Source organism: Ovis aries, chromosome 2 (assembly GCF_016772045.2).
Source record: "Ovis aries strain OAR_USU_Benz2616 breed Rambouillet chromosome 2, ARS-UI_Ramb_v3.0, whole genome shotgun sequence".
In the NCBI taxonomy this organism is placed as follows: Eukaryota; Metazoa; Chordata; class Mammalia; order Artiodactyla; family Bovidae; genus Ovis; species Ovis aries.
Genome location: NC_056055.1, coordinates 240,187,573 through 240,210,961, shown reverse-complemented (window position 1 = coordinate 240,210,961; position 23,389 = coordinate 240,187,573). Strand labels below are relative to the sequence as shown.

At 46.6% G+C, this 23,389-nt stretch overlaps 1 protein-coding gene and 1 long non-coding RNA gene across 7 annotated transcripts in view; both read left to right on the top strand.

The window, feature by feature from the left end:
• The first annotated feature begins 570 nt into the window (after window positions 1-570).
• On the top strand, window positions 571-4,003 carry LOC132659242 (uncharacterized). Its single transcript, XR_009599450.1, has 3 exons — window positions 571-689; window positions 1,733-1,916; window positions 3,244-4,003. It is a non-coding gene; the product is annotated as an uncharacterized LOC132659242 (long non-coding RNA).
• Window positions 4,004-6,889: 2,886 nt separating this feature from the next.
• Window positions 6,890-23,389, top strand: part of ARID1A (AT-rich interaction domain 1A) — an 85,324-nt gene continuing 68,824 nt past the window's right edge. For all 6 annotated transcript variants that reach the window (XM_027965463.3, XM_027965460.3, XM_042244479.2 and 3 more), the window contains exon 1: window positions 6,890-8,798. In XM_027965463.3, coding sequence (XP_027821264.2) covers window positions 7,653-8,798 — 1,146 coding nt within the window. In that variant the 5' untranslated portion in view covers window positions 6,890-7,652. The remainder of the gene's footprint in view (window positions 8,799-23,389) is intronic.

Genomic DNA, 23,389 nt, shown 5'->3' with positions numbered 1-23,389 from the left:
TTGTCTTCCCTTTCCACCCCCAATCACTCCTAAGAATTACACTTCTAAGAAAGTTTTTGTTGTCTTTGTAGTACCTCATTCCTGTAAATTCCTTCTTATCCATGTTTTTGTTCTGTTTCAAGTAGTTTGGGAAATGGCAGTGTAGAATGTATTTGATATAACCCTAGTCCTGATCAGGATTTGTGTATATATATGTTTATACAGGGAAAGACTAGGTTAGATAGTACAGTGTATACAGTGGTGAAGTATTTACTAAACTAATTCATATCCAATTAGCAGATCACTCACAGGCAGTTAAAAAGTGATGTCAGTGAACAGTTATGGCTCACCATGTTTGCTTGTTTGCTATTGCTTTAGTCCTAGCACCATTGCTACGGCAGGGCTCTCCTCTGAATTTTATTGTGGGACTTCAGAAATGTCTCCTGCCAACGATAGCATAAATAAGTATTCTAGGAGACAGTTAAAGCAAGGAACAAGTTACTTAGTGTGGTTTAAAATATGGTTTTATACTGACATTATTGGCAATAGTCATAATATTAATTTCTAGTTGAAAAAATAAAACACTTACAGGAATTTGGAGCCTAAATAGAAGACCCTTTTGGGTGGAAATTGGGTCAGAACAGCACATGCAACTCAAGGATTGCTGAAGAAGGGCAAGCACATAGAGTGAAGTTGCTTCATCATGAAAGGTGAATATTCATTGTATAGACTGTGTGTCCTTGGTGAAGTTTATGAAATGGTTTCTACCTAAACTCCCTGTAATAGTTACCACTTGTGCTCATAATGGATTACTAAAAATTTCAGTAGCCAATCAGGTTGTGACCTCCTTAGCTCTCTAAGCGTCTTCCTAGAAAATATCTTTCTTTAAAAAATAATTGTATGTATTTACTTATTTATTTTTGGTTGCGCTGGGTCTTCATTGCCGCACATGGACTTTCTCTAGTTGTGGCAAGCAGGGGTTACTCTTTGGTGCAGTGCATGGGCTTCTCATCTCGGTGGCTTTTCTTGTGGCTGAGCACAGGCTCCAGGCCCAGGGGCTTCAGCAGTTGCAGGACACGGGCTCAGTAATTGTGGGACATGGGCTTAGTTGCTCTGTGGCTTGTGGAATATCCATGGACTTGCACTGGCAGGTGGATTCTTATCCACTGCACCACTAGGGAAGTCCTAGAGAATATCTTAGGAAGGTTATGTAGTGTCTGAGTTCTCCTATGTTTTCATCTTGAAAACACAGCTGTAGTCATAAAAAACCAGAGTACGTGAGAGTCGACTAGAATCCTTCTTTTCTAGCTACGTTGGACTTCCAACTTTAGCTGGACTAAAGCAGAACAACATCAGTCATGAACTCCCAAGTTTTGTAGAGCAGACTGCCATATTTTTAGTTAACTGTCATTGCCTGGGGGAAAAAATACTTAAATGAGTTCTTGGACTTTGTTCTGAGGTCAAAAGTGACCTCACATTAAAAAATGGGTATTTTATATCATGATCTCGGTGTCTGGGGCAAAAATCATACCTAATGTTGTGTGATATAATGTATTCTTTTGCTTGAACAGAGTTTGTGGATGGATTCTATTAAACAAAATACATTGTGGTGGAGAGGAGCGTGCGTGCGTGAGTGTGTGTGTGTGTGTGTGTGTGTGTGTGTGTGATTATTTCAGTTTTTAAATGGCCTTTTGGGTAGGCTTGATGCAGTGTGTCAGGTTGTTTTACTTTTTGTCTCCTGTTCTCTCTACAGCAAGACTGGAAGAACAACAACACACTCATACCAGAGCCAATTGGAACCAACCTACTCGTTTCCACCCCCAGCCCCTCTGTAGCTTCATTTCAATGTTGTTAAATTTCAGGGCAGAAAGTGATAATTTGGAAAAGTGCCAAAACTGACTGTAATTTTTCCTGGCAGCTTTCCCTTGGTGTCACTGGTAAGTTCTGCATTTCACTGGAGTACCACACCACTGCTACTACAATACTCCACAGCAGACCTTCTCAATCGGTCCACTCTCATCTTTGGAAGAAGCCATTTTTCCGTAGGGATAGATGGATTTACACTCTCTTAAAGCTAGTTGGAATGCTTTCCCTTAAAGGCCATTCACTTCCTGCCTTCTGCCTTGTAAGTTCCTTTGGCTTTTCCCTGATGCTTACATAAAAAGCCTGGGATGATCATGCTCGAGTATTCTCTTGAGGTGGCTGAGTTGCACACTTGCTGCTTTAGCCCCCCTTCATGTTTCAAAGGACTGTATGCCCTGCCTCATTCCATTTTGTCCGTGCTCACTGGGTTTTTCCTTTACTTTCCACCTCTCTTCTACAGATTTGTGTTGGAGCAAAAGACTCCATTCCAGATCCATTCCAGAGTTGCTATGAGAAACTTCCCCACTCTCTGACTTTTTTTTCCTCCTATCTCAGTAAAATGGCAGTGTAAGAAAGCTCTGTGCAATCAGGGTTGAAATAAATACCCACCTAGAATATTTGATTTTCTTTCTGATATTCTTCTTCATTCTCAACTTTCAAAAATTTCCCTTACAATCATTTTACATGTGTGAACTGTTCTAGACTGGTTTTTAAAGAATAAAGCAGAACAAAAGCACCCTGTATTGGTTTAATATGGGAAGTCAAAGAAAACAGACTTTTCCTGTTCCTGAGCAATGCCTTCAGTATTAAAACTGGTGACCTTATCTTTCTTTGGTAGTGTTGTGAGTGTGTTGTTAGTTAGTGTGTTTTTAGTTCTCCAAATCTAAAAACAGCTTTGTGTAGTAAGTGCTAAATACAAAACTGTCCTGTGTCTTCTGATGGACTATAAAGTGGCTTTCAAACTTCTTTGTAAGTAGGTTTTTCGTATATGCACTGTTTCTGTGTCAACCTTCAAGGAGGCTCAGCAGAAATGCCCAAATTCCTGATATGCTTAGTAGTTTTATAAAACTCCAGTCTGCAATGGTTTGTCTTAAATTAGTATTAATACTTTTGCACTATCTTCTGCAAAAGAATCGTCAGCAAGCTCACCAATGAGACAGGTGGATAAGGAGAATGAATATATTAGTGTGAGAGAATTGGTGCCTTTCTCCTCATGTTAGATTGACTCTGAGTCCTTGCTTTGTTTGAAATCTACCACAATCCAGATCAGCCTGGACCTTTATTTTATTTTACATTTCAGTTTTGGGGTAGGTGATGGTGAGGCTAATTCTTTTTTATAGTGGTACAAAAAAAGCAAGTTGACTTATACTTAAGGTTTTTTGTTTTTTGTTTTCTTTGCAGGGCTCCTCTTCTGGTGAAAAAAAAAAGACTCATTCAGAAATTAACATTTCTCCAAATGTGTTCTTTCTTATTGTGAAAGATAAATTCCTTCAAGTTGTTTATTTTAAAGTTTAAAATGAATGGCAAAAGGATCGAGACAAGCAGTTGTTGAGCCACCACCATGCTTGATACCTCTGGACTTGCTCCTCTGGAATTCTAGGTGCTGGGCAAGGGCAATTTTACCAGGGTCTGTTGAGAGCGCCACTCGGACTCCGTTCCATTTTTCTCGGTGGCGATCCAGTTCGTATCTTACAGCTCCCGCCTGGAAGCCGGCAATATAATGAATTGCCTTGACTCTTGCTTCAATCCACTTTCCTCGCTTAATATGCAGCCCAAAGTTTTGCAGCTCGCTGTCAGATGGTAGTGCTAGACTTTCACACTGCTCCCAAAGCCTCCACTGGGGCTGTTTCGGAACACGGAGTTACAAACTTTAAGAAACAGACCGCTCCAGACGGAAATCCACGCCAGGCTTTGAGCTCTGCTTCTGGCTTCCGTCAACTGACATAGTTGCCCTTTTGCTCAAACTCGCAGCTCCAGTTCTCACTCGGGAGAGCTCTGCTGGGTGTCTGCTTGCTTCGCCGCGACGGAGACGCGTGCAGGGCCACCACCCGGCGCTCCATCCGATTTCCCCGGGTCTTAGTTCAGAACCTAGACAAACCCTCACTTGGGTCCCTGGACTTAAACGTTTTCCTTAAAAAAAAAAAAAATTGTAGAAAAGAAAGAGCCGGGCCCAATCTTTTGTTTATTGAATTTTGTATTTCGGACACTTAGGGGAAGCAAATAGCCAGAAAGGAAAGGCGGTCCACCTTGCAAACGCTACCATCTCTTAGCAAACCCTCCAGGCCTGGGTTCCACATTTTGCAGTTGACTGCGTGGATTTTAATAGGTTGCTCCCTTACTCTCAGGCCCAATCCATGCACACCGTGCAGCCAGATTAAATGAGAGCACATCCTCTGCCATTTTCAGTCGGTTTGTCCTGGCAGCCCTGCCCCCTTCCCTGGCTGCGGCAGCAGCGGGAGTTAATGCTGCGCGCAGAAAACTCCGCCTTATCCTCCGGGCCGGAGATCCAGTCCACGTTTGCCAAGTGCCGTGCGGTCGGGGACGGCGATAAGAACTCTCTCGTGAGGGAGCCAGCGAGACTTTAGTCCGGTTTCCATGTCAACGATTCAGTCCATATTTGCCATCAGGCTGTTGGTGGCACTGGAGCTTTCGTGCGGGTAGCGCTGTCCTAGTCCTAGTTCTCCAATCTGCGCCGGGATTCCTGAGCTGCCAGGGTGTGGGGTTAAAAGGCAGGGACCGTGGGGGAGAAAACTCCACCAACTGGAGGACCCACAGTCCCAAACCAGGGTCTTGGAGCTCGGGCCAGCCACGTGCCCAGCTCCTCCCCTCCCCCCCTTTCCCGCTGCCATTGCCCCTCGGGAAAGCTAATGGGCCAGTTTCTAAGAAAGTTCCCGTCCACTCGGCTGTCCCTGGGACAGTGATGTGGGCTCTAGAGGTAGCCGTGGAAGTGGATCCTAAAGGATTTGAAATTAAAAAAAAGAAAAAAAAAAAGGTGGGAAAGGGGAAATCCTAAATTACCTCCTTCAACCCAAGTAGATAGATTTTTGTGCACTTTATTGCTAGATAAAGATGGTGGCTGTTTTCAAAACAGCGTGCCCACGTGTCAGAAAGGGATTTTGGCATTTTCCAAATTTCACAGCCATTGAAGAAGGGAGATGAGGGCTTCCTCTGGAGGCAAATTCATTCTGGCTTCCAGATTTTCACTGGGCTCCAGGTTTCTCATTACACTCCAGCTCTGAGGAAATGGCAGGGTAATTGCATGTAAAAAATTCTTCATTTGTGTGCAGGACTCAGGACTGTTTGCCAGCTCAGAGGCAGTTGATTAAATAGCCAAGCTCCATTTCTGAGGCAGCCTATAATTTGGTTTCTAGGACCTGATGCACCAGGAGAGTTGTTGCCCCTGAGGACTATGAATGAAAGGAGGGCACTGGTCCATTCCAGTCAGTCAGTTTCTGGTAGGCTGGTTTGGTTCTTGGCTTGAGGCGAAGAAAACACCACTCTTAGAGTCTTAAGAAGTTTGTGCCTTTTTAGTTTAAGATGATATTAGGTTTTCTGGGGGTTAAGAATGAGTTCAGGTTTGGGGAATTATTCAGTGGCCAGTGAGTGGCACAGCCAAAAAACCTCCAGGGGCCTGCGGAATCTGGAAATTCTAAGGTAATGGTTCTGTGGCCATGAAGCATCTATTTACAATATTTAAGTGGGGATGAAACCCTGGTGTCTAATGACTAGCTGACCTAGCATCTCTCAAGGCAGCCCTGGGCTTCGTGAGAAGCCGGTATCCCTTCTGGCCTGTGTAGCCTGTCATGTCAGAGCATTCTAAGTCAGTCAGAGGACAAGGCTGCTGCTGAGATGTGGTGGAGCCTGTGAATCTAGAATTTTCTGTGTATACCTCCAGTTCACTCAGCATCTCCCATTCAGCATCTCTTAGAATGTAACAGTAAACTTTAATGATTCCTTACAATGAAGGATAGAAAAACAAATTTAGGCTGCATCTGTTTTCTGAGTGAGGTGTTAGACTGCACCTTTTCTCTCTTTTTAAGGAGAAAACGGTTCCCTCTACTTGGTCATCCCTCTTCGGCAGAGGTTCCTTTGAACACTCAGGTTCCACCAGTCCCTGGAGTCTCTTCTGTGGTCTGTTACAGTCTTACAGGTACTGTCTTTGGAGACGGGACCTTGGTCATTGTGGGCAAAGGTGGGGCTTGTGTCTTCCTCCAAGAAGGCGGTCATATGTCCCCAAAATATCTTCAGGGGTGACCATTTTATATCGGTTGAGATGACCAGCTTGAATCTCAAACCCATTCTGATGTTCTGATCCCACTGTTGTATATGGCACCACTTTTCTTTTTATTACTATTATTTCTAACGCTAAGTAGACAGGGGCAGCACTGGGGACTCTGCTACTTTTTAAAGTCACCCTCCACTGCCCTTGTCTTTGTAAGTGATAGACTAAGTGATAGGCCGGTCCCCTTCGCTATCTTATGAGTCTGTAAAATGGGGATCAGGAACTTCGTGCCCCCAGGGCCTGTGAGGACCGGCTAATGAGGGCAGAGAGTGGGAAAACGGAAAGTCTGAAACAATGATCTGTCATTCCATGCAGCTTGCAAAGAGGATACAACGTAAAGCTCAGCTGGGTCTTTGGAGCAGGTCTGCAAAAGGCTTTGAAGAAGGAAAAGTGCCGCGGAGATGCTAAGTAGCGGCCAAGAGACCAGGCCCGCTGCCAGGGGGGGTCAGGCCTGGGCCGAGGCGGCCGCGGTCTCGGGCTCAGGCCAATTTTGCAGCCGCGAGTAAAGTTCACGCTGCCCGCGGCGCGAAGGGGACCGACCTGGATAGGGAGGCCAGGAGGGAGGCGGCGCGCAGGCTCCGGAGAGGCGCGAGCTCCGGGCCGGGTTTTCCCCGAAGCCTTCGGCGGCGGCGCTGCCGAGCGAGAGCGGCAGAGCGCTTGCCGCCGCCGCCGCCGCCGCCGCGGCTGGTTCTCTCCCCTCCTCCTTTGTGAGGGGAAGGGAGCGAGTCCGTTCCACGGCCTGCGCCCCGCTCCGCGCTCCGTTCCGGGTTTGCCAGGCGGCCGCGACGGCGCTGGGTAAAATGGCAGTGCTGAGCCTCGTGTCGGAGTGAGGGGGACTCGGAGGAGAGTGGGGCGCTCTAGCCGCTCAGTCCGGCCGCCCGCCCGCTCGCCCGCTCGCCGCCGCGCAGCAGCCTCGGCCCGGCGCCGCGGCCGGGGAGGGGAGGCAGGGCGCCCGGCCCGGCCCACGCTCCGACTCTGCCTGCCGGCGCCCGGGCTGCTGCCGCGCGCCCTCCAGCCCGCCCGTCCCGGGTCCCCCTCCCCCCGCTCCCTCCCTCCCTCCCCGCCCCCTCCCCCTCGCCTCCCTCCCTCCCCTCCCTCCCTCCCTCCTTTCTCCGGCAGCAGAAAGCGGAGAGTCACAGCGGGGCCAGGCCCTGGGGAGCGGAGCCTCCACCGCCCCCCTCATTCCCAGGCAAGGGCTTGGGGGGGAATGAGCCGGGAGAGCCGGGTCCCGAGCTTACAGAGCCGGGAGCAGCTGAGCCGCCGGCGCCTCGGCCGCCGCCGCCGCCTCCTCCTCCTCCGCCGCCGCCGCCAGCCCGGAGCCTGAGCCGGCGGGGCGGGGGGGAGAGGAGCGAGCGAGCGAGCGAGCGAGCGAGCGCAGCGCAAAAGCCGCGGAGCCCCGCGAGGCCCGCCCGGGCGGGTGGGGAGGGAAGCCCGGGGGGACTCGGCCCCGGGGCGGGGTGGGGTGGGAGGGGGGTGAGAGAAGACGAAGACAGGGCCGGGTCTCTCCGCGGACGAGACAGCGGGGATCATGGCCGCGCAGGTCGCCCCCGCCGCCGCCAGCAGCCTGGGCAATCCGCCGCCGCCGCCCTCGGAGCTGAAGAAAGCGGAGCAGCAGCAGCAGCAGCAGCGGGAGGAGGCGGGGGGCGAGGCGGCGGCGGCGGTCGCGGCGGAGCGCGGGGAAATGAAGGCAGCCGCCGGGCAGGAAAGCGAGGGCCCCGCCGTGGGGCCGCCGCAGCCACTGGGAAAGGAGCTGCAGGACGGGGCCGAGAGCAATGGGGGTGGCGGCGGCGGCGGAGCCGGCGGGCCCGGCGCGGAGCCGGACCTGAAGAACTCGAACGGGAACGCGGGCCCTAGGCCCGCCCTGAACAATAACCTCACGGAGCCGCCCGGCGGCGGTGGCGGCGGCAGCAGCGACGGGGTGGGGGCGCCTCCTCACTCAGCCGCGGCCGCCTTGCCGCCCCCAGCCTACGGCTTCGGGCAACCCTACGGCCGGAGCCCGTCTGCCGTCGCCGCCGCCGCGGCCGCCGTCTTCCACCAACAACATGGCGGACAACAAAGCCCTGGCCTGGCAGCGCTGCAGAGCGGCGGCGGCGGCGGGGGCCTGGAGCCCTACGCGGGGCCCCAGCAGAACTCGCACGACCACGGCTTCCCCAACCACCAGTACAACTCCTACTACCCCAACCGCAGCGCCTACCCCCCGCCCCCCCAGGCCTACGCGCTGAGCTCCCCGAGAGGTGGCACTCCGGGCTCCGGCGCGGCGGCGGCGGCGGCCGCCGGCTCCAAGCCGCCTCCCTCCTCCAGCGCCTCCGCCTCCTCGTCGTCTTCGTCCTTCGCTCAGCAGCGCTTCGGGGCCATGGGGGGAGGCGGCCCCTCAGCGGCCGCAGGGGGAACCCCCCAGCCCACCGCCACCCCCACCCTCAACCAACTGCTCACGTCGCCCAGCTCGGCCCGGGGCTACCAGGGCTACCCCGGGGGCGACTACGGCGGCGGGCCCCAGGACGGGGGCGCCGGCAAGGGCCCGGCGGACATGGCCTCTCAGTGCTGGGGGGCTGCTGCTGCTGCGGCGGCGGCGGCCGCGGCCGCCTCGGGAGGGGCCCAACAAAGGAGCCACCACGCGCCCATGAGCCCTGGGAGCAGCGGCGGCGGGGGGCAGCCGCTCGCCCGGACCCCGCAGGTAACACGGCTGGTGGGGTAGGGGGGGCTGTGGCGAGTGGGGCGGGGGGGTCCTGGGAGTGGATGGCGGCGGCGGGGAGCGGGCCACGGCCGTGGGCTACCCCCAGTCTGGGGCCCCCACTGCTGGGGAGCTGCCATTGTCTCGCTCTTTCTCTCTTAAAATGGCTGCCCGTCTGCCTTCCTCTCTTTCCCTCCTTCAGCCTTTGTGTGGGGCTTTCCTTGAGGTGTCTGCTCCCCTCCTCCTCCTCCCCGGGTCCCTTCCAGCTCCGGGGGGTCTTCAGAGGGGTGCGGAGCCGGGTGTGCGGGAAAAGGGCCCGGCCCGGGGTGAGGGGGTGTTGGGGGCTCAGGTTAGGGGTGTAGGCAGCCCTCGGAGGTCGGGAGTTGAGTGAACAGTTCTTTGCTCACCTGCCGCTCCTCTCTGCCCTCCCTACCTTCCTCTAGGCCGGTCCCCATCTGTGCTTTCAAGGAGGGGGCCCCTCGGGCTCGGGGGGACCTCGAGGGAGGGCAGGGGCCTGCTTGGGAGCAGCTAGAGCCCGGCTTCGGTTCACCCTGGGCAGCCCAGGTCGTCTCCTGTCTTAGTCTCCGTCGGCCCAGTGGCCTGGGCTTCTCCCTGGAAGTGCTGGTAAACAGCTGAGTGATTGGAGTAGTAAGTGCAGATTGCTTTGGTTTGGGATTTGAATTATGGAGGTAAAATCCTTCTGTCAAAGCCAGGAGACAGTTGGTCTTAGGTTGACATCCTATCTGTGATCTGATTGGCTCCCCATCTCCTGCTCTTGGCCATTTATAATTGCCTCTGATGTAATGGTACAACAATCCTGATGAGCTCATAAACTTTTACACTCTGCTTTTCTGCCAGTGATAACCCAAACCATCGCTGCCACTATCTGCCTTTTATTCCAGAGCTGAAATTGGCTGTGACCTTGAGGAGGGAGATTTAAGCAGCAATACTGTATCAGCAGGAGCAGAGCCCCAGACAGGCTGCCCTTGTTACATTGTGCCCGGAACAAAAGAGGAGGCAGTGGGATTTTGCTTGTACCTTGGATTTATTTTGCTTGTTATGTTTTATGCAGCCTGAAATAGATTCTGTGTTGTCCGAACAGTAGCTGAGTTTTTCTCTACAATGGGTTTGCTGTTTGTTTTGGTTTTGTGACTTTCCTGATGGTATAAATGACTTCTTTGATGGCTCTGAAGATGCGTTTGTCTTGAGTAATTTTGACCCTGTTCGCTTTGCAGAATTGAAATTATTTTACTGAGCTTTTTATTGAGTGGCAAATGTGGGATCTTTATCAGAGGGGGTAAGAGAAAACTTTGAGAACTGGAGGCTTTCTGAGAGAGAATTTCACATTTAAGTGTTCTAAGGAAGGCTGGCGTCATTCTTTGTTTACATGTTAAATCTTGTTAACACTTTCTTTTGTTAATTAAACTTTGGGAGAGCAGCTCAATTTAAAGGGAAGGACATCTTTCATCTTTCCTGATCTTGAGAGGTACTGTTTCTTAAAGGCTTAGTTTGGTGAAATTTATCATATATTTCTGGAATATCAAAAAACCCAGTTTTCTGTTTTGTCATCATTTTACAGCTTGAAATACAGGTCAGTTTTTTTCTCTGCATTTTAAGTTCCATTTATTTCTGTCTTCCAAGATAATAAAAATATGACCTACAATGATACTTAAGATTTGCTTAGAAATTACAACTTTTAGGTATGTTTCTGTGCATTCTGCTTTATTTTGCTCTTCTTCCTTCTTCATCGTGTTCTGTCTTCAGTGCTTTGGTCAGGAATATTGGGTATTCTATGGAGTCATCTTATCTTTTCAAAGCAAGGGGAAAAGGCCTGATGCTTTTTCATGTCTGCCCCTCTCTCAGCAGTACCCAGTTGTACCTTTGTCCTGTGAGATTTTATTCACATTTTGTTCACTTAGGCAGCCTAATTATGTATATATATTCCCTCCCCATTCTAGAACTGCTTTTCCACTGTAACTTGGAGCTGGGATTTTTTAAAAGTGGTTGTATCAGATAGCAGGTTTAGAGGTCTGTGCCTTGACTCCATGTCTTCCATGATGTCCTATATCTCGGCAAGAAATAGGGGAATTTTAAATTGGATTCCTAGTGTCTGGAGGATAAATTTTGTTTGAGAACATCTTCTTGTCTCTGGGTCATTCTGTAGTTTGTATCTCTTTGCCCTCATTCCCCCTTTATTTGTGGAGGAGGGGGAAAGAGGGCTGAGAAATTTACCTTTCTTAAACCATTGGAGGAAGAATTTGGGGTAAGTCAAGGCTCATTTAAAGACAGAAATTAATTTGAATTCTTTCAGTTTGGGGATATTCAGGCTTTTTTTTTTTTAATTAACGTTTACCGTATAGCATTTTCTGCTTCTCAGTCATTAAATGTTTGAGCATTCTCTGTCTGTACTTGGTACTATGTTCTATGCTAAAAGGTGGGAAAGCAGATAGAGTCCCGTTTAGAAGCTTGTCTGTGCTGCTTTTGGGCAAATTTTCTGACTCCCTTTCAACATTACCAGGCTTAGCACCTCACACAACATAGATTGCTGTTGGATTTCAGTTCGTTTGCCTGTTCTCCTGAGACCCACAGCCATGGGCTGGAGAGCATTCACTCTTAGGAGAGACAGTGCAACTTCCAGTTTTGTAGGTTGCTTCAGATACGTCATCTAGATGAAGGTTGTAGGTGGATAGATTTCGTACTGAATTCCTTTTTGCTACTTAAGGATAAATTTCTTGTCAGACCATGATGGCCTATTCTTAATGTTCTTAAATAATAAGATATTGCTCTGTTCTTTTCTTTCCCTCAGTCTTGAATTAACAGTTTTTTGTAGATACTTGATTAACACATCTAAGATAGTGATGCTCTCCTTTGACTCTGCCTTTATGAAAGAAAGGTTAGATAAGTGTGGGTATTGTGGCTATGCCTTTTTCACAGGAGCTGGAAAGATCCCAGCAAACAGACTTTTCCTTTATGCCTTTCCATAAGTAAAATTGTATCTCAAAGAGTTGTATCCTGCTAGTAATGAAATACTTTTCAGTCACCTATGTGACTGACCCTCACTTAAAGCTTTTTACTTGGGATGCTTTTAGCTATAGTACCTTGAGAGTAGTACCAGCTCATCAAAGTAAAAAAAAATCCAATAGACTGTGTAGTCCAGGATCAAAGTGAATTTGATTGTAGAAGCTTGGCTGTTAGTTCCTGCTATGGAAATATCAAACGATACTTCCGAATCCTGGGAAACAAACACAGGAATCCTAGGCTTATTATGGGAATGCCTACTGGCAGAAATTCTGGGCTGGCTGAAACACAGGACTCTTGGAGTTCTCTCAAGTAGGAGGGATCAGGGTAACCACATGAGACAGCGCTTAGTTGTAAGGGCTTCGTGTGTCTCTGCTCTCTATGAGAGAACTGGGGGTAATGGAGTGGAGTTGATGGTGAGAGAAGAGAGAAAGCCTTCAGGACCAAGGCTGGCTTGTTTGTGTTGGGCCCTGTGGGGACTTTTTAAGGTTCCTTCCTTTGTGTGTAACACAGAGTTACCATGACAAGTGGCACCTGCTGTAACAAGATGTCCTGGATTGCATTAAACATTCATATGTTAGATTGACTCCTGGAGCGTGTGATGTCTCTAGCAGGCCTTTTACAAAGTTAGTGAACCTTTTTGAAACGTGGACATCAGCTAACAAAGTAATGGTTAGGGGCTTTTCCCATCCCCGTCCCTCAAAAGGTTGTACTGATTGGCTACAAATCCCCAAATTCTGGAAGGGTCTGAAGCATGCAAATATGGTATTCAGAATAAATTGGCACTGAACAGTTCTCTTCTGTCTTTGAGCTGGAGTGATACCTCAATCTCCGATATAGAGTCCTAAATTCCCTTTGCTTTTATCTCTTGAGTTTTTCCCTGGTTAGACTGGTCATTATCATTACTGTTGTACATCGAGTTGCGTGTGGCACGGTAGTGAGGGGTGACGAGCACAGGACTCGGGAAGAGGAGCTTTGGCTCCATATGTAGCCCTGGATTAAGCTGTGTGACTTTGGGCAGGGCATTTGCCTTCTCTGGTTCATTTTCTCTTCATCGGACTGCATGACCTCCTTCTCTGTTGCTACGTATCTGTCTGTGCTTCCATACCTGGCTTGTTAGGAGGGCAGCCTCTTCCTGTACCTTTTTTGAAAGGGATCCGGAGACCGTCTTTCTTCCCCTGGGCTCATGGAACTCGAGGCTGTTTTCTCTTGAGGATTTACAGGATCAGGCTCTACATAGTTGGGTACCACTGTGTCTGTGGCCCTTCGCAGAAAAGGCCCTACCAGACTCCTTTGCTTTGAGACTGTTAATCTGTTTGTCATTAGTCATTCCACCTGGCTTGTGGTGTTAAAACACTAAGTAGTAATTGAAAAAACTAGGCAGACTTCATTAAAGCAAGACTTGAAAAATAGTTCCTTCAAAATCTCCACAAGACGATTTTGGAGGTAGATTAGGAATGGAGTGAGGAGTGGCTGTTCATAAATTGAATGTTAACACCGTTTCTTTTCCAGAGCAGGATAGGAAGGTGGGGAGAGGCAGCATTAAGCTCTCCAGCTTCTTCTGGTGTTTGGGCAGGTCTAGGTCTGGTTTGGGCAGTTGGTTGTAATCTGAGTGCCTGAACTTGCCCTGTAAGTTTTGCTGAGAGAGGAGTAAAAGTTCCTGAGACTGGAACAGGAACAGGAAAAGCTTAGGTGTTTCAGGGTCAGCTTCGTGGGTGTACTGCTTTTTCTCATACATACCCCTGGTTTTGTTGTTGGTTTTAAACCAGGTGGTGTGGCTTGCAGTTGCTCCTGGAAACGCTGTTCTTTCAGGTGTCCTCCAGCGCCCCTGAATTTCCAGTCTTTCTCCTCTTGGTTTAGTAGTTAAAAAGTGTAATTTAGGCATCTTAGAGGGGTGCTAGAAGGAAGCTTCCCTTTATGAATGAGGGAAAGGTGTTTGATAATTCTCTGCTTGACACAGCAGCTTCTTCTCTCTGAAGGAACCAAATGTTTCAGAGCTTTGTGTAAATACTTGCTGAGCTGTCAATATGTACCCAGGAGGTTTCTGTAGTAAGATGTAAGCGGCTCTATAGAATGTTTGACAGGCAAATTAATAAACAGTTTTCAAGCAAAGATAATGCTAGTTTCTTTTCACGTGGTGGAATAAAATAACATTGAAGAAAAAGACCTGGGGATAGGGAAGAGAGAGGGGGTGAGGGTGAGGGCAGGGAGCATGGAGATAAGAGATGATCTAAAAGAATTTGAAGTGAAAAGATGATGCCGTGGAAGAGAAGCCTCCTGGCTCCGTGCTAAGTTCAGGACACGTGGAGCCCTGTTTAAAATCGATTGCAGTTCAGAGTGAAAATAAATAGAAGTTTGGAAGGAAGGACCTAAGTTTCAGTCAGTGAATTAAGTGTGCTTCTTAAGCTTTGTTTATGAGACTGTGAGTTTTAAATTTAAAGCCTTATTCTTTCAGAAAGGTTTTGTAGTTTGGTGAGATGTTTTTAGGGCTGGGGTTTGCGTTTTTAGAATACTATAAAGAGAAAAAAAGATACTACAACTTGAGTGTTGTTTGTCCCAAGCCTCTGTTGTGCTTTGGCTCTCAGGATTATAAGCCCACTCCAAGGGCTGGGTTTATTTATGTAGTTTTCACTGGACTCCTATGCACTGCTTATTTATATATGAAAATTAATGCCCAGGTTTCAGTACAGTGTTTGGGGGCTCAACAAATCCTGCCTGAAGGGTTAATGTGGGTAGATTCAATTTTTGTTTTTAAAATTTCCATTTTAGGATTAAACACGTTTCTGGGTTCTCTTAGTGAAACATCCTTTTTATGGAGGAGGAAGTGTTTTAGAATTGTTTGAACTGTCTTCTGATTGTAATCTCCCTTGGTGGTCTTGTGAGATGACTGGATTCACTTTCTCAAAGTCCCTTTTCAAACGTAATCCACTGGCTCTGACACCAGTTTTCTTCCCAAGAAGTGTTTTTTAGACCAGATTCCTGGAAGTGCCTTTTTGACCCAGCATAGTATCGATAGTAGGGAGTATGAATGTAATTATGGCTCTGACCATAATTTTTAGTTAGGTTCAGCTCACTTACCAAAGACTATCAGCTTGTTTTAAAACAAGATACAAAAACTTGGGTTGACACTGACAGTGGTTATCCAGGCCTTTCCCAGTATGGTGGTAGGGAGGGTCTTAGAACTTCAGGTTTCTTGCTAAGAGCCTGATTTCTAGCTCAGGGAGGTCTGGAGTTTCAGATGAGTGTGGGAAGGAGCTCTGTGTGAACGTATCTGCTAGATACTAGGGAGGGACTTGGAAGATAGAGGCAATATCTGCTTCGGAGGGATTGAGTTTTCCTGGGAAGCATGCTCATGTGCACACACTTGGAAAACTTGCAGAGCGAGGTTTTATAAATGGATGTAGACCAAACTAAGTGCATGGCCTGAAGGAATCTGGGAATGAGGAGCGATCAGATTTGGGCAGGGTAAACCTGGGACAACTTTTCAGAGGCAGTGATTTATGAAGTTAAACGTCCAGAAAGGGGAAAGTTAAATTACTAATTTGCTTTTTCATAGTGCTACTCTGAGCTTCACGGGCTTTACAGAATCCAAATTACACATCCATCCCCAGACCTGTAGTTGTCTCATTCTGGTGACTTTGGGGAAATTTGGACTGTAACCAGTTCCATGAAAGAGAGTGGTTTCAGGGTCTTAGTGGTTCCTGTGGTTATGTGGGGCCTTTAGTACAACCTGCCAAGTTCTTGGCCAGTTCAGGGCCTCTTTTGTAGTAATTTTGGGTTTGGAAGGTTGTGTCACCTTCAGAGTTGTGTGCCCTGGACGCTTCAGTGTCAGTGGTTCAACTCTGGTTAGAGAGCCTGAGTTTTTTCCTTTTTGGCAGAGTTAATTGACCTTTTTTAAAACAGGAGCCATGAAGTACGTGTCCAGATCTTAGACTCCTGCTGTTTTTGAAGATTTGGGAGCCATGCTCAAGCTGAGTTGCTTGGATCAGACCTTATATTGAGGGTTGTTGAACGGGTAAACCTGCGCATATGCAGTTTGCCCATCTGTTCACAGAAATGGCCTTCAGTATTGTTTTTGACTAGGTTGGCTGTGGCCAAGAAGCTCCTAAATGCTGCAAACACATGCTTACTCCTTATAGGAGCCTCTTTAATGTAGTAATTTTGGTTTCTCTTTACCTGCTGGTCCATGTGTGATTGGATCACAAGCAATTTTTGGCACTTCTCAAAGGGCTCTAAGTAGATGCTTAACAGCTAAAGATGCATGGAGGATCCAGTGCCAGGTTACTACAGGGCTTCCACCTGGAGGAGGAGGGTGGGTTATGCTGTTCCCATGTAAAGTTGTATGGAGTCTTGAATACAGATTCTAGTTTGGAAATATCTCTTTCACCACCTTTTCCTAGCCGTTCTGGCATTTTGCAAAAGTGAGTTTCCAGCAACTTGGAAATGGGCACGGTGGTTCAGCAGCAAGTTTGTAGGGGCTGAGATGAACTCCTCAGTCAATCTAGGTTTTAGAAGAATCCAAGTTAGGGTGAATATTGGCTTAACTGTCCTAAGTATTCTTCCCTGAACTCACTCTTCCCCCTGTTTAAATGGATGGCATTAGTTTTTTATTGAATTTGAATGGACATCTGAGTGAACTTTTGTTTATTTTTGTTAGTCATTTGTGCATACTAGAAGATGGTCTTGGGACAGGTTGAATCTTTATTTCCCAGTGGCGTCTGCATTTTCTAAGGGTGGACTGCAGTGGGAAGAAGTCTGATGCCAAGAATGCATTCCAGCATGCAGCCGAGTAGGAAATTTGATCCCTGAAATGTTGACTTAGTGTTGGTTATGGTACATATTAGAAATCACTCAGTAATCCAGGACAGATTTTTGTCGCCCTCCAGGAAGTTAATGTTGATATGAAATACTAAGGGGCTTTTGGGCACTGGGCTATGTGCTCTTCAGGCCCAGAGTTGCTGCTTGAATATGAAGAAGAAATGTGCCATGTGCTTTTTTTTTTTCTCCTCCTCTTTTGCATTTGGGCTTCCTCATGGCTTCATTGCTTCTGGGTTCCCTAGTCTGCAGTGTTAGATATTAGACTTCCTCTTCCCTTGGCACTGGCGCATTCATGATTTTTTTGTGGCTCTTCACCAGCAGCCAAGAATTTTGTATGCGTTTCCCTCTTAAACTTGTTAACTTTCAGCTTGCTTGTTTATAGACGCCTCTGTTAAAAGGAACTCCCCCTTCAAGATGTAGCAGCAGCATGACAGCAGCAGGGGAGATTAGGGACTGGTGTGATATCAGTCATTTGAAAACCCATTTGCTGCGTGGTTAGTGTTTTTTATTTTGCCTCCTGTTTTCCTTGAGGTCACAACTTGCATGAGTGCATCTGGATCCAGCTGTTTATTCTCAACTGACTGGTGCCTGGTGTACTTTGACTTTAAGAAGAGTGTGAGTTCAGCCACGTGGTAGAGGATTAAAGGCTACATCATGCTGGGTGCTTCCTTTTAGAGGAAACAGATATGTCTTTGGGCTCTTCTTGCCCAGTGATTTCCCCTCTTTCTTGGGTAGACCTTATTACTGCTTTCTGCTGTTCCTAAAGAAGTCACCTGAGCAGAAATGCTGGAAATAGGTTACTGTTTGTTACTGCACCTTCTCTGGTGAATACAGATGGCATTCTCTCTTGCATTTTGGACAAGATTCTGTTCTGGCCACAAAGTGATGGAGTTTCATGAGCATTAGCCTGTCTTTTGTTTCTAGACTTCTAACTTTTTTACTTGTTTAGGAATCTGGGCTGCCAAAGATATTATAAAAGATTTGGGGATCACTTCTATAGTTAATGTGTCCACAGTTTTGTCTTGGGCCAGGGATAGACCAGGGACCTCACTGAGTTCCCAGTTTGCAACCGATGGCATGTCGGAGGTGACTGTTAATGGCAATTACCATGTCTTTGAGTACTTACTATGTGCCAAGCGCTGTGCTTGTGTCTCTCCATGAATTTCTTCATTTAATCTTCAGAACCCTGAAAGGCGGGTTCTAGTGTTTCTCCTCCCACTTCACAGACGAGAAAGTCGAGTAAAAATGAGAAGTTTGCCCTAGGGCAAAAAAAACTAGTAAAAGGTAGAGTTCAGATTTGAATCTAGGTTTGTCTGATTCTCCAGAGCTATGTAACATTATAAAATACTAAGTTTGCTTATCCAAAATAAATTATTCAAACACAGGAGCTTGTTGGGACATTATTTTTGCAATAGTCTAAAACTCTTAAATGGGGTGAAAGACTGAAAAGCCTTTAGTTACAGTTGACATTATGCCAAGATTTCTGTCCCATCCATCTCTTCCATTTAGATTTTTGTTTAAGTTTCTGATGAATGGCTGTATGATACCAGTGGTAAGAATTGGCAGCATTTGGTCCTGAGGCCCTGTTCTCTTTGACAGTTGGGGGTGGAGGTAGGATTCAGACTCAAAGATAGAACCCTTCACTTTGATCTAAGTGAACATAACTTGCATTATGAAAATGTTTGCTGAGTGATTTTACTTTCTAGAACTTGGAGCACTCACTGGAGAGATGAGGATTTTTGTCTTAATTTTCTACTTCAAGAGAGTGAACACATAAAGGTTAAGTGCCTCACAGTTTCATGTTAGAGTCAGTTCTGAAATTGAGGTTTAAAGTTCCCCTAGGCTGTGTGACTTTATGCAGGTCACTTAACTTCCCTGAATCTGTATCCTCAACTGTGTAAGGAGGAAAACCAACTGCCTTGCAACTGTAGTCAATGTTAAATAACATATATGAAAGTATTATTTTTTATCAATTGAAATTCGAACACAACTCCTAGTTGATAGAGGCCTCTGCTTGAGAAGGGGATAGAATTGAGTGCTTAAACACAGCATTAGTCTTTGCTAAATTAAAAGCTGTCCTGTAGTATTTAGCTACATCTGAGTTGTATTAATGCTAAAACAACAAAACCGCAACAAATTTTGTTAAGCATCTGTTCTAGTTTGAGAGCTACATTAGTGCAGTGGTTCTCAGTGTCATCCCTACCCGTCCGCCATCACCCAGCACTGCCTGGGTCCTGTTTAGAAGTGCAGAGACTCATCCGGACCTGCCGAGTCTGCAGCTGTGGCAGTGTGCTTCAGTGAGGCCTCCAGGCCACTGTCCACTGAAGTGCATACTCAAGCTTGAGAACTGGATTTATGCTCATCTAGGCTACAGAGTGTATCTGAATTACCTGAGGGGCTTCTTCCAAATTGTACCAAAGGCGAAAATGTTTCAGATGTATCTGCCCCAGACATTGTGTTCAAAGTGTGTTGTTAGTTAGAGAAAAGTTTAAAAGTGCTTGGAGTTGGGGGAGAAGAAAGGAAATACTTTTTTTTTTTTTCCCCAAGAAAATACTTTTGATATACATAGTATATTTTCTACTATGCAATAATGACAAACTCTGTTTATAGGACCTGGGGACTCCCTGCCTTCCATTTCTTTCTCTTCTAGCTCTTTGGTGGCATAGCATGAGGATAATCTGAACCTGTGGTCTGGTCGGTTGATGAAGGTGGAAAAGCTCATTTTAGGATGGTGACCTATGGTGGTCTCCCAAGTATGACCAGTTAAGAAAACTGCCCAAAAACAGATGCTTGAAAATACTGCTCAGAGGCCAGTATGGGAGCCCTAATTTAACGCTATGATAACCTTTCAGCTTGTTGATGGCCGGCTGATCTGAGAATCTGGTAGTCCCTGAGCAGATCATTCTTAATAACTTCCCTCTGTCTCTCATCCCTGCCCCATTGTCCCGTGGCCATCTTGAGTTTTGTTGCTTTTCCTTTCCTTGTGTCACCTGTTGGCAAGTCCTAGTAAATAAACCCTCTAAGAAAACTCCTGACAAGTTACCCTGTCTCTGAAGTGGATGAGGTCTTTTTGAGTAATGGACATTTGAGCCAAGACCTGTCCCTCATTGTATGTTCTAAGAAGGATTGTGCTTGGCACAGAAATGGTCAGATGATAAACATTAATAATGGAAAGACCAAGAGGAGAACCAGTGTTCTAGTTCATGTGGGCTTTCTGAAAACCCTGTGTGGTTTCTGAATCCTTCCCATTAAAAATAAGTTTCCTGTACCAGACCACTTTTCCCTCCTGCCTGAGTAGGGAAACTGATTGCTGCGACCTGGCTGCGATGAAGGCAGAGGCTTCCAGGAGGCAGTATGTCGACAGTTTGGTCTGTGAGTTGATGTCTGTATGTGCAGGTGAATAGTCTGGCAGGGAGTCACTCACGTGCTGCGTGTGTGTTTCCGTGTTCTAGACTCACTGGATGATCCCTCTGCCGTTTAGCTTTATTTTCTCTCTGTTCTTGCTTGCTTGCTTTTTCATTCTCTCCTTTGGTGTCTAACTCTGTTAGTAGAATGCAGAGCACCTGGAGACATCAGTAACTTTAACACACCGGAGCTGGTAAAATGTCTTGAAAGAACTGGAGAGGCAATTTGTACCACTCTCAGGTCAGCATCGTTTCCGTGAAGATTCCTGATGTCTGCTCACCTCTGTTGGAATGGCCTGGCTAACTAGAGGCAGGACGTGCCTTTGTCTAATTAGCTAATAAACCAGAGTCCCCTAGGTGATTTCTGCCTCTTCTCCTTTCCCACTTTATTTCCTTTGGTCTGGGGATTGTTTCTCAGCCCTCCTTAGTCTGTTTTGGGGGTTCTGTTGGTCTAGGACAGATTTGTAACATTCTTGTTTTTCTTTCTAGTCTGTGATTTCAATCTTCTGCTTTCCCAGTGCAGCTTTGAATTGGCTTCTTTAAAACCCCTACATAAAACCTCAAGTGACCAATATGTGGTCTCATTATGGTATTTTGGGTTAAAATAAAATGAGATTGAGATAGCTGTGTTCACCCACCCAGACACATTTACCAAAGGGAAATTCTGTGTGCCTTGAATAAGACAGCCTCAAAAGAGTCTGTGAGCCAAAACAGACTTGGGGGTGGGGGTACGGATAAATATTAGCTAGATTTCCATAGCTTAGCATGCCAAGTATCCATCCCAATTTGATTATACTGGCCAGAGATAGCAAGAAAGACAGCTGATATCTTTGGTCTGTTCTCGTGTATTTCTGGTATAAATGATGAAGCTAGGCTCTTTACACATTTGTGTGGACAGTGGTGTAGAGGAGGTTGGTACCCAGGTGCTTTTGGAGCTCTGAAGAGAGAGAATTGGAGAATCTATAGGAAGGACTCTCTGGTTTTTCATTTGGGGAACTAATGACCTTAAAAAAAAGCCTGATTTGGAAGCATCTCAGAGAATGAGATGGCTGGATGGCATCACCGGTACAATGGACATGAACTTGGGCAAACTTCGGGAGATGGTGAGGGACAGGGAGGCCTGGCGTGCTGCAGTCCATGGGGTCGCAAAGAGTCAGACACGACTGGGCGACTGAACAACAGCATAATCTTAAGGCTGGCTGTTCCCTCAGCCATTCTCTGACTTATTTTATTGTACCTGTTATAGTCCCAGTGGACGTAGGGGGACCAAGGGAAAGGCTGGCATTTTTGGAGAGTGGTCTAAGGCAGCCCTAGGAATTAATGAATAGTGATATGGCTGCCTTTTGTCAGTATCTTCATCAAAAATATACTACTTGGTTGGATTGATGACAGTCAAAGCATGATGACAAACAGAATCCCCTACTGCATGTAAGTCACGTTCCTACAGCTAAGTGATGTATCACAGATATCTTTTTTAGTAAAGAAGGAAAAACTAGCAGAATGTAGAACTGTGCACTCAAGAGTTTAGGATCTTTTTATATAACCCATGCAAGATCAGTCCAACTTTGGAGATAAAAGGAATGGGGGATAGGAAAGGGGGAAGAGAGCTTTTTAAAAGACAGGGCAAGGAGACCTTAAAGTTTTTTGGTTAAGAACAGTTTTTACCTTTTTTCTTTGTTTCTGAGCAGTTACCCGCAGAGCAGTTTAATACATGGAAGAAAGAGTAGTATTTTAGAAACCAGGTCAAAAGAACTAGGTGTGATTTAGAAGTGTTGTCCTTACTGAAAAGTTGATAGGTACTCTCCTGGATAAAGCTCCGTGTGTAAGGTTATGTGACCCTTGTCTCTCCAGGTGTCCCTTAAGTGTACTGTATCAGTTCATGATGAATGACAGATAGGGAAGAAAATGTCTTAAAAAACTGCCCCTCTTGTTTGGGCTTGTGGTCCATCCACACTAAGGTCCTTTTCTGAGTAGAAGCACCAAAGGATGGCTTGCAGGAGGAAATAACATTTTTTCTGATGTCTACCCATAACAGTGTGGGTAGCAAGATCTGTACATTACGTTTTTAATTATTAAGCATGTATGGGGGATACAGTATACCAATCTGTCTTCCTTGTATATCATCAAGATTTCTTAGGCTTTGATCATGCTTCCATTTCTCAAGAATTTTCAGGATAAGAACTTTTTTTTTAGCTCATTTAATTGTCCAGTCCTGTTACTGAAATATTGTCTCATTTAAAGCATACAATAGTTGGGACTTGCCAGTGTAAGAAGTCTTGTGGCAAAACTTTTTTTGAAAAACCTGTATCTACCTGCCATTCAGCAGTTGCTTACAGTAATGCAGCAAATATTTAATGAGCTTCTACAGTGTGAGATAGCTGGATGGCATCACCGACTTGATGGACGTGAGTTTGAGTGAACTCCGGGAGTTGGTGATGGACAGGGAGGCCTGGCGTGCTGCAATTCATGGGGTCGCAAAGAGTCGGACCCGACTGAGTGACCGAACTGAACTGAACAGTGTATCAGGCACCAGGATTCTAATGCCATGGAGTACTATATAATTGTGATTTACACACTGGGAAAGTACTACCTTCAATAAATTATCTTCCAGCTATTTCATAAAGTAAACATTTAATTTATGATGATCTTGGCTAGTGAGTGACTTTGTACTTGGGATGGGTACCAGTCAGTTCTGATTCCCTTTCCCTCCACTGCTCCCGAGTCAAGTGTTGCAGGAAATTCTCCATCTCAGATTCGGCTTGTAATGGGCTAGAGTCCATTGTTTCTGAGAGGCTCTTCTTTGTGTGGCGATGCATTGCAGGACATCTGGCATCCTGCTCCCCAGGTAACAAGTGCCAGGAACTCTACAGAACCGCTGTGATAACCAGAAAGGCACTTTCATACATTTGTTTCCAAACATTTCTCAGGGGCTCATATTGTCCTGGTTGAAAACTGTTGGACTTCACTGTCAGGATTCTTGGAAGGAGCTATTGAGCAAATTCCTTTGGAAGAACACACTGAAAGTAGGTGGAGCTTGAGGATTGGACTGGTCAGCCCTTTTGGTGTCTGTGTGTGCTTTTGTTTTTTAAGTAGGTATTTTGAAACCACTTGCAGTTCCATTCTGCTTTTTCTCTTGTTGAGGGTGTAGAGAGGGAAGTAATTTGTTAACTTCTAGTTGACCACTTTGGGTTTCTGGTCTTGAGTGTGTGGGACTGGACCTTAACTATTCTGGTTTCTAAGCTTCATTGCTAGAAATTTGGGATTTGTGTAGATGATAATAGCTAACATTTTAAGTTCTGGAGGATACAGCAAGCATTTAAACACAGATACATGCTTTGTATTCTAGCCTTGTAG